Source organism: Limanda limanda, chromosome 19 (assembly GCF_963576545.1).
Source record: "Limanda limanda chromosome 19, fLimLim1.1, whole genome shotgun sequence".
Lineage (NCBI taxonomy): Eukaryota > Metazoa > Chordata > Actinopteri > Pleuronectiformes > Pleuronectidae > Limanda > Limanda limanda.
This window is the reverse complement of record NC_083654.1, coordinates 19,712,893-19,724,308: the sequence shown is the minus strand read 5'-3', so window position 1 is coordinate 19,724,308 and position 11,416 is coordinate 19,712,893. Positions and strand designations below refer to the sequence as shown.

The window sequence follows — 11,416 nt, the reverse complement described above, 5'->3', positions numbered from 1 at the left end:
AGGGTCATGACTTGTGGTTATCAGCTGGATGAACAATCAGCAAAACTGTTTTGGTTCAGATTTTACATTTTTCTTGCCATGTGCAAAATGTCTTTTTGCTGGTGAGAGTCACAGGTTTGACCAAATAGCTTTTTCCTTGCTGCTCTTACAGGTCAAATCCACATTAGTTTATTCTCTGGGACGATAATGAACATTTGATCTTTCACAGAGGTGTTGAACTTTTCTACACATTGAATCACAAAGAGGCAGAAATCCCAGAGAACATCAGAGACTTTATTAAAAACACAAGTACAAAAGGAATGAAACAGCAAAGCAGCTTAATTTAGCATTCATTTTAAAAACCCGACACAAGAAGAAATATTGAGCCTCAAACGTTCAGTTTCTACACTGTAAAAATGAAAACGTGAAAATGTGTTACTGCGATTTCTAAATATAATCAACAGAGAATATTTAATGGATTTTTAAACGTATTTGCTTCAACTAACTTTACTAAGTTAAGTTTGTAAAGTTGCTGAAGTTAAGTCGGCAAAACACAAAATGGAACGTTTGTGATATGACACGTCTCATGTCTCATCAGGGGAACCGTGACCTAACGTCATGAAGGTGAGTGTTTAGGTTGAATACAGGACAGAAACTCTGGTTCTGCAGCTGCATGCTTTGGCAGCTGTGGCTCAGGAGGTAGACCGGATCGTCCACTAACCAGAGGAGCACAGGTTCGATCCCCAGCTGCTCCAGTCCGCATGCCCAAGTGTCCATATGCAAGAATCAGAAAGATTAAAATACCCCTTACAGCTTTGTGGACAATGTGTGTTATTGACGTGGGACAGAACAAACACTGAGTGAGTGAATGTGACTGAGCAGGGACACTAGGACTCGCAGCTTTGAGAAAATGTGAAGTTTTTAAAACTCACCAAAGATAAGGTCGGTTATTTTGCGCCATTCGAACCTTTTCAATTTTGCAGTGTAAATGTTAACGAGGCTAAAACAGAAAAGTCTCTTGTCCCTAAAAACTAACAGGAAATATTAACAGAAAATTTCACATGAGATACTTAAAACATCCCACAACCCTTTTATAATCTCCACTCAAATGAACTTTAAAGGTGAAGAACACAGCAAAGCATGAATATAACCGAACAAACAAAAACAAGCAACTCTGGATTAATACCTTTCTTGTTCAGGCCAAATTAGAAATAAAATAAAATCTAAATATTTACACATCTGGAAAACTACTTTTATACAGATGCTCGTGTTGTGAGTCTGTGTGTGACAACAACTCATTGTGTGTAATTTATAAAGTTATTTGAATTCTATAAACATTGATTGTATCACTTGTCCAAATCACACCAGATTCATTGCTTCACTTCCTTGGGCCCTGAACAACACACAGGTCAAGTGTGAAGCTGATAAAATGAACGGTTCTCGAGATACGTGAGTCACATACCAACAGATATATGGAATCATGAGACAGATTATATTTCCAGACCCTAAGATGTGGATGTGTGGGTGTCTATATATGTGTATTTAGTTTTTTATTATTTTAATGATTTTACAAGGATGCCCCAACACCAGGAATATAAAACTGTAACTAAGATGATCTTTAAATTAACTGCATGTGAACAGTGTTGTGATACTTTCATTGTTTCTGAAAATGTGTTTTACTTCACTCCAGGTAAAGAAAAAGTAATAATCCTCATTTGATTTAGAAATATTTAAACAATATGTTTCTCAGAGGGAAGTTTACATTTCTTATTTTTAACTAGAAGATAAAATTTAATCAACGCCACCATTTTTTTGTCATATTTGTGATTTGTGTTGATTGTATTTAAATCAATGTCTGACCCTGAAAATCACTTTATGATTTGAGTGATGAATAATCAATGAATTCCCAGCGTGAGGGAGAGACTGTGGTGACACTGCTTCTCGTCCATAAACCTGAAGAGAGAAAAAATAAATAAAAATGAAATGTTCAGTTCCACAAAGCCAAGTTTTTATGTATTTACAGTATTGAGACCTAATATTTCCATGATTCTCTTAGTGAAGTTAAAATTTACTCAATATTTACTTAATATTGGGTTTATTACATTTAAATTGTTGCGTAATTGCTAATCATTGAGTTTTAATTCAACATTAAAACTGTCCTATCAAAGTGAAGGTTTCTGATCTGTTTCTTGCTCTAAGCAGATGTTTTTATTTCTAATCAAAACAGAGGTTTTACACCTGATCACACATATGTTACTTTGCACTTATTTTGAGGCAGTTTTGTTGAACAGATGAAGCAACTCACTGTGTTCAGGAGGACGTCTCACTTGGAGAATTAGAACCTCCATCACCTGTTTTCAGCGGCTCTAAGGCACCTGGATCTTTTCCAGCTGTGAGGTCAGAAACACATCGTTAGTCCATCCTCCTCTGAACAGACACTTTCATTACAAACCACCAACACTGCAGAGAACAGTCCTGAAAACTCTCTTCAGCACAAAATCAACCCTATCTAATCTACAGAGGGTTTACTAGAGTCCTGCACTGGGTCAGGTTCCTGTGGAGAGACTCGTATCGATTGTAATAAATATGAGCAGTAGTGTAGACAAGGCCTGAGTGAACATTTGTCGCAGAATAGAAATGGAAGTTTTACTTACCAGGTGAGGTACTTTGGGCTGAAAAAAAAAGATAATACAAATGATTTCAGTTATTACAGTAAAAACACAAACAGGATTGTGTCATGTTTTTCTCTCGTGGCGATCCTCCTCAAACCATCGACAACATTCTGTCACTTTTAATTGTTTGTGTGCTGGACGCTGTGTGCAGAGCTTTTTATAAACATTCTCTGGTGCAGAGGGAAGTTAGAAAACTGTGTGTGAACCCTGCAGCTCTTGAAACAGATGTTGGTGTGTGAGGAACTGAAGTTTGTTTTGTGGGACAAAGCTTCTGTGTTGGTCTCTCACCTTTCTTCTTCCTGTACACGATGAATCCAATGACGGCGAGAGCGACAGCGAGAGCGACAGCGAGAACGATGATGATGATGGTGATGGTGGTCGTGGTCACGCTGATGGGCTTCTCTGTTTAGGGGAATAAAAAAAACAAAGCATCACAACCTGAACAGATGAAGCAGGTTGGACGACAAGAATCTTCCTGAACCACAATCCTGTCCTGAGACACAACAAACACACACAGACACTAAACGTGTGAGTTTGTCCTGCTGTTGTTTCTACTTTCAGTTTTCATCTGTACATAATAACTGTATCTGTGCTTATTCACTCTGGTTTGTCTTAAACTTTACTTCCAATAACTAAATCATTTCATGGACTCATCTTCTACAACAGAGCAGCAGTCAAGTCTTAACAGAGACTTTAATGTTCCAGTCTCACCTCTGTTGGACTCGACTGAGTCTTTGTCCAGTTTGGTGACGATGTCCTCCTTCACACCAGAGATCTGGAACACACAGTCGTAGCTCCTCCAGTCCTCAGGGGAGATGGAGGAAACCTTCAGCTCAGCGCTCATCTGGAAGGTCCCGTCATGGTTGGGGAGAACCTCTCCACGGTACACGTCCTCATGAAGATCCTCCCCGTCTTTCCTCCAGAACAACATGGCGCTGTCGGGGTAGAAACCTGTAGCGTGGCAGGTGACTGGAGAGGAGGGAGACTTCTGGAGGAGAGAAATCCTGGGAAGCTCTGGGGAGCAAAAAGAAAGACAGTTTATGGGTTTTGCATTAGTCATGTCTGTTAATATACGAGACAAGTGAACCGACTGTGAGATGTGAGTGAGAGACAGAGGCTGAAGTGATGCAAAGACACTGGGGAGGACGATATGACGTAAAGGAGGGAGGACGCTCCGGCTGGGTCTCAATTCAGGGACAGCTTCCTTCAGAGGACCCGGTCTAATCCATTCATCAGTGACTCCAAGTGAACTGTGCCAGATGTAATGAAGTTCCCTAGGGGCAGTGCTATTATGTCACATTCACAGTAACATGAGGTCACTGTGACCTTGGCCTTTGACCTCCAGGCACCAAAATCTAATCAATAACCATCAATCTTTGAGTCCATGTGAACTTTTGACCAAATCTGAAGCTGATCTTATGAAATCATGTTCAAAAAAACATACACACACTTTGCGCGACTACCGTGACCTTGACCTTTTGACTTTTGTCCACCAAAATGTATTTAGTTCATTTGTGTGCCAAAGTGAATGTTTGTACTATATTTGAAGAAATTTATTTCAGCTGATGTTTAGAATCAAAGTGAATGTTTGCACCAAATTTGAGGAAATTCCCTCAAGACATTCTGGAGATATCGTGTTCAGAGCAATGGGACGGACGACCCGAGAGCATGATGCCTGCGGCCACTAGGTGTCACCAGAGAGGTGGCATGAAAAGAGCAGTGAGAGAGAGAGAGAGAGAGAGAGAGAGAGAGAGAGAGAGAGAGAGAGAGAGAGAGAGAGAGAGAGAGAGAGAGAGAGAGAGAGAGAGAGAGAGAGAGAGGGGGGGGAAGGAGGGAGAAGGTTAGAGAGAGAGAGAGCGAGAGAGAGAGAGAGAGAGAGAGAGAGAGAGAGAGAGAGAGAGAGAGAGAGAGAGAGAGAGAGAGAGAGAGAGAGAGAGAGAGAGAGAGAGAGCTGCCACAGAGAAAGAAAGAGGAACATTGAGTTGATGGAGGTTCTGTGATGTCACCTGTTCTCAGCAGAGAGCTCCTCCCCTGCTCCAGATACTTCTTCAGCCAGGAAGGACACTCCTGGAGGAGGTAGTTCTTAAGATATATGAGACGAGCTTTATCCTGATCCCACTTCAGTTTGGTGATGACACTCTTTGGTGTTGGAGCGATCCACGTCCCTGTCTCCACGTCCCATGATATGAAGTCTTCTCCATCATAACCATACTGACGAAAACCATTAACTTCTCCAGTCTCATCGTCCCATTCACATCCGTACATGTACTGGTAAATGTGAACACCTGAGAGAGAGACAGAGATCTGAGCTGTTATCACATCTTCACCACACACACAGACACACACACACACACACACACACACACACACACTCACAGACAGTGCCGCTGCCAGCCATGTTGGTGCCCTAAGCATAACTCCTTTATGATGCCCCCCCACCCCCCCCGAGAAAAAAACCTTTGTTTCTGCCAGTTTAAGATTTTATTAAAACGAAAAAGAAAAATCTACTTTGTAAACACAGTACACAGAACAGCCAAAACATACATACACACAAGTATTGGTATGTGCAAAATCACCGTAGAAATTAAATAGTCATCCATAAATACAAAAATAAAAGCAGAAGTATACAAGTTAGCAATCTTCTTCAATAAAGCAAATATTTAGAAGCAGATAATTCACACAATTTTACTTTACTTTGTAAACACACTATGTAGAACAGCTAAAACACACACATTCAAGTATTGAGAAAATCTTCACAGCTTTGCTTTGTTGCGAGTAAACAAGCCAACTTATGATTTTCTCTCCATTTGAGAGTGTTTTGAATTGTAGGCTACTATGAAACGACCTGCCATCTAGTCCCCTTGGAAAATTTAAATCTGAAGGGATTTTAAATGGACCTCTTCGTACTATTTCAACACGATCCGCGTCTTAAACTTGTGGCGGACAAAGAGCAGGATCAGTTGGAGGGGGCACACAGGTCTCTACATTGTCACCTGCTGATGGACTCTCAATGACAGGACTTGTGCTTTCAGAGCACCATCTTAACTTTTTTTTTGAGCAATTAAATATATCTCTTGTTCTGCCTGTTTTGTGATACACATGCCTAAAAGCTGCCTAATATTTCTATACTGAAATAATATCCGCATTATAATTGTAAGCTATTTTATTTAATGACGTTATTGTCTAGGGTTGATTTGTATTTCCTGTTCTAAGTGGGTTGTTGGTAGTAGGGATGGGTATCGTTTGGTTTTTATCCGATACCGGTTCCTAACCGATACTTTTAAAACGATACCGGTGCCTAAACGGTGCCTGAACAGATACTTTTTTCAAAAAAAGTGCACAAAACGATACTTGACTAAGAAAGGCTTTTTTATTAACAAATATATTAACTGTTTAAAGTAGATTATAAATATAAATAAATACAAAACCCTTTTGAACTTAAAACTATGAATAACATACGAACTATTAACAAAAGTTTACACTATACTTAAATAAATAAAAATAAATACAAAACACACACACTCTGACTCGTGACTCTGACTTCGGTGCCTGAGCCAAATGAAGACTGAGGGTCGCTTTTCCATCACTCGGAGACCCCCCCCCCCCCATGTCTCCGCGGCGGGGGCTGTCGCAGGCAGGCTGCCCCCCGCCTTCGTCCCCCTAAAATGCGGTCGCTTTTATGAAACATTTCTCGGCGTGGTCTTCGTTCCTCCCGCCCGAGCCGGTCCCGGAGCACCGCCAAGGAGGAAATGCGCCCGGGGGGGGGGGGGGGGAATCCCCTCACCCCCACCTGCACAGGAGCCCTGACGCACGCGGGGCGCGGGCAGCGCGGGGACAACAGTCTGTCCACCGGCAGCCGCGGCTGCAGGGGCCCGACGGGAGCCGCCGCTTCCCGCGAAGGAAGGAGCGGAAGTGTGAGGAGGCGGGACGAGCGGAGACCTCAGTCTTCAATTGGCTCAGGCACCGAAATGAGGCACCGAAATCTCCGTTGCATTTCGGTCCGGGCAGGTACCGGTTGTATTGGAACCGGTTCCATATTGGAACCGGTTCTCGGTACCCAACCCTAGTTGGTAGTGACTCTTATTTTGAAAGGGGGTTTTCAAGGAAGTGGGCGCTGTGATGAGTGAAGTTGTAAAGTGAACAGAAAATAAACGCATGACCTGCTCTCGTGTCCTTTGTCGGCTGAGGCCGGACCTATGATACAACCAAACGCTCGGCTACATAATTATTATAACTATGATGATTTTTCAGTTTCCTATTTTTTGGTGCCCCCTCAGGACTTGGTGCCCTACGCACAGCGTGTAGTGCGCGTTATGGGAGCGGCGGCGCTGCTCACAGACACATACACTCACTCGCAAACACACAAACTCACACACACTCTATCACACACATACACATACATACTCTCTCTCACACACACACACTCAGAGACACATACACACACTCACAAACACACAAACTCACACACACACACACTCTCTCACACACAGACACAAACACTTTCTCTCACACACACACACACACACAAACAGGGCCGGCCCTGGCAATGTTTGCGCCCGAAGCGGGATTTCAGAATGGCGCCCCCCCAACATACACACGCAAATTGTCATGCATCCCCAAGAGCGTTTGGATTGTATACAGATGCACACACAGGCAGACAAAATTGTAAGCTATAAAAAATAATAAAAATATATAATAAAAATATAAATAGTCTGAAATCAGCTGTACTGACAGCATATCATGTCATGTCCACAAAAAAAATGATGTACCTCTATATTGTTCTTTCTTCTCCTCCTCTACTTTGCTGCGTTTTCTGAATCGAGCACCTGATAATTTAATCCTTTTTGACTCATCTTCGACTCTTACCACAGTCTAACACCCCCCCCCCCCCCCCCACACACACACACACAAGAGAGTATGTGCTTGTGTGTTTCTATCAACTGACAAATGTGTGGATTAGGTAATTGAAGATGGGGAAATTTCATCATGTGGCGGCAATAATCAGGGAAATGAAACTCCAGGAGAACAGCAGAGAAATCGAAATATGGGATGTATATTTAATCATGTATATAATATATCACTTATATCGCTTAAGATATATCAATTTGTGTAAATTGTGTGTTTTCCGGCCCGATTTGCTCGCGGCGAGCAGAAAAAAAAATAGAAGAGACCCCGGAACCCTTGCTGCAGATCGCAAGCCGGCCGCGTAGCTTCCCGCAGCTTCCCGGGACAACGCTGCAAGTGCGAACAGCCCAATTATTTAACATGGGCGCGGCAAGGAGTCGGACCGCTTTCGCGGCGCTTCTATCTCCGGTGCGTCCCCGGGTTTAGACGATGATGTTGTGATGTGAATGTATTGTTTTATATTGCATGTGTCACGTCATGATAAATCAGTCTCTTGTGCCGCCCTCTCGGCATTTTGCGCCCTAGGCAACCGCCTATTTCGCCTATGCCAGGGGCCGCCCCTGCACACACTCACAGACACACACACACACACACACTCTCTCACACACAGACACAAACACACTCTCTCACACACAAACACACACACACACAGAGACACACACACACACACACACACACACACACACACAGAGAGAGAGACACACACACACACACAGATACACACACAGAAGGACACACACACACACACACACAGAGACACAGACACACACAGAGATACACACACACAGAGACACACGCACGCAGAGACACAAATACATACACACACACACACACACACAGAAACTCACACACACACACACTTCTTTGACTCTGCGTTTGTGTGAATCTTATATAATAATATAAAATATCAGAATAAAGTGAAAATGTCTGTGACTGTTTTTAATTCATCAAAAAGTACGAGAAGCAACAAACTCTGATATTTAAGAAACATCACAAAACATCTGAGATTTTTACTTGATAAAAAACAATCTGATCATTTAAAAATCTATTGATCACATGTTTGTGATTCGTGTTTAAAAGTGAGTGTGATTGTGTGCATGTGTGTGAGAATGTGAGAGAGAGTGTGTGTCTGTGTGTGTGTTGTGTTATTATTAGAGAGTGAAATGTAAACAAACCTCCAGTTTGGTTGAAGCGTTCCTTTAAGTTTTCAATGCCGACTTTGAAGACCTGCTGTGAACCAAAAAAGTTCCCAGTGTTCCTCTCCCAGAACTGTGCATCAGTTGCCTTTAACATCCAGTCCTGTTTGGGTTCTGCTTTCTCTGTGTTGCTGTCATAGTGAATCATCTGAACATCATCAACCAAACCAACACCCACAAACTCTGGAAAGTTTGGGACTTGAGACGACCCAGTGTAGAAATACTTCAGAGAGTGAAGCCCTGCAAGAAAAAGTTCAAGTCATGTCTTTAGTTTTCAGACTGTTTATAAATCACTGAGAGTCAAGAAGACATGAAGCACATTCAACACAACTTCAGCTGTTGTGAGGGAAACAAACGCAAAAACACAATCATAGATAAAACGTCTGCTCCAGAGTCCAGACGCTCTTTACTTTGAATATTCTGCTACGTCTTAAAAATGGTTTCAATCTAACGACTCAAATGTTTAATATTAGAAAATAATATTTTCTACTGCAGATTATTTAACGCGAAGTGAAACCTACTTACATTTTCAGTTACTCGATCGTACTTTTATCCTTAAAGTCTTTAAATAATTGGTTTCTCTCTCTTTATATATCAATATATATTTATCTATATATACACATATACATTTATATTGGACCTAATTACCAAACAAAGTGGTATATTTTTACATATTGACTATTTGTTCAATGTATAGACTCAGAAAATATTTGACAGCAATAACAATATGACAACATGTTCATTAGGTTTTAATAAATAATTCCTCTGTGTGTTGGCACTGATTCATAAGATGTCAAAGTCAAATACTTATGACAAAGACATGAAATTGAGACTCGATGTTTAAATTTTAAACATAAGCTTCATTATAAATAACTATAAATCTAATAATGCGTCCAAAAACAACAATGTGTGTTGATTGTATTGGAGGAGGAGGTCACATTGATAACTGATCATTAATTAGTAATATCTCATGTCAGTGACGTCACTCACGGTCTTTATCAGCCTACATGATGTTGAACATTGTACCAACAAAGCAGGAAGCTGTTTGTCCTCAGCAGGTTCCTGTTACTATGGAAACAGCGCCATCTACTGACTAAAATAAAAAACGAAACCTGAGTCGTCGCCCTATTTGTCAGTGTACACAGTTTCGGTGTTTGAGTCGCTGGGAGATGAATCATAAATAATAAAAATGATGATAAAATATATATATTTACATAAATAACAATTCATAATGTGCACAAGACAAGAAACTATTTGTTTTATCGATGAGTTTAAAAGTGGCTTCGTGTTTCTTGATTCATCGAAGTCTGTTGAACTCTTTCGCTTCAGAATCGCTGCGTCATTTCGTCCAGAACCAGTTCGGACCTTGAGGATTTTAATGGTTCTGACCAGAGTAAGAAATCAAATAACGGTCAGGAATCAAAGAAAGAAAAGTCCCTGTTCAGTTGATCTTTTCAGAAATAGATTAGAATCTTTCCTTCTTACATGAGATCGATGACATTCACCAACATGAACTTTTTAAATCAAGTCTTTGAAACGTTATTAAACTTCTCAAATCTGCAACGAAGGAACCAATCATCAAACATAACAATAGACCTCAAATCATTTTAGTGTCTTTTCAAAACATGGAGCATTTTCCCTTTCACTTCAAATCGACCAAACACAATCAAATAAAGTAGAAACTTGGACTTTAACTCACTTGCCGTCGCGCTGTGTGCTCCTGCCAGTAGAAGCAGGGAAAGCACAGAGAACATGGTGAGCGCTGGTGTTTCCTCTTTACTGGACTGAAGGTAGATGAGCTCCTGTCTTTACATAGAGAGAGACGCACTGTGGAGAAAAGAGACGGAACCAGGGGAGAAGAGGACAAACTGTGAGGCGGAGACATCCTCTGAGCCAATGGGAATTTAGAATCAGCCTCTGAGTCACTTGAAACCGGGTGAAACTCATCCACTGAGGTTGTAGAAGGGAGAAGTGAAAGTAGAAACCTGCTTGTGACGATGTTTTTTTGTAGAATAAAGACCAGAGAGACCAAAATGTACCAATTTAAGGTGTCTACATTTTGTCTAAATAGTTGTGTTTTATTCCTATAGTAAAAATTGTGCTGCTTTGTTTGTCTTTCTATGAATTTTTGGGGTTTCTTGGTTCCTCTGCTCTTCCATCTGTCCCAGTTCGCCTCCCTCCCCCACTAGATTTATACTGACTGTGTTTAATTTAGAAACCTAGGACACGTAGATCCTGATCAATTTGTATATGACAGCTAGAGTCAGACGAGAATCATGCCCCCTCTGAAGCTATTGTCTACTCTTGCAAGAAAGTGTATTAATATATAGTTATAGACACAATATTTGTAATATTAGGTCAATGCTCGTATCAAATTACATAAAGATGATTTTCTTGTTAGTTTTAATAATACTGTTGTTTGATTTACTCTAGGAAACTGTCGATATAAATTTAACCTTTTTTTTTTACATTTTAAATAATCTTTTTCAGTTTTATTTTGGGGTTTTCGTGAGATTAAAACAGAATTAAACCTAACTCTAAATTCTTAAATCTATTAAATCAGTACATTAAACAGTTTATCTCCTAATATTTGGTTCTTGTCCCTCGGTTATAAATCTCCCAGGTTGTAGTGTAAAAAGTGTATTAATATATAGTTATAGACAC

General features: G+C 40.7%; 1 protein-coding gene across 1 annotated transcript; it reads right to left on the bottom strand.

Annotated features, from left to right (window-relative positions):
• Window positions 1–252: 252 nt before the first annotated feature.
• On the bottom strand, window positions 253–10,592 carry LOC133026387 (major histocompatibility complex class I-related gene protein-like). Its single transcript, XM_061093286.1, has 8 exons — window positions 10,452–10,592; window positions 8,732–8,992; window positions 4,658–4,936; window positions 3,363–3,665; window positions 2,940–3,053; window positions 2,634–2,651; window positions 2,285–2,369; window positions 253–1,932 (listed from the first exon to the last, which is right to left on the bottom strand). The coding sequence occupies exons 1-7, from the start codon at window positions 10,504–10,506 to the stop codon at window positions 2,290–2,292; spliced, it is 1,110 nt and encodes a 369-aa protein (XP_060949269.1). The 5' UTR covers window positions 10,507–10,592; the 3' UTR covers window positions 253–1,932; window positions 2,285–2,289.
• Between the last annotated feature and the right edge of the window lie 824 nt (window positions 10,593–11,416).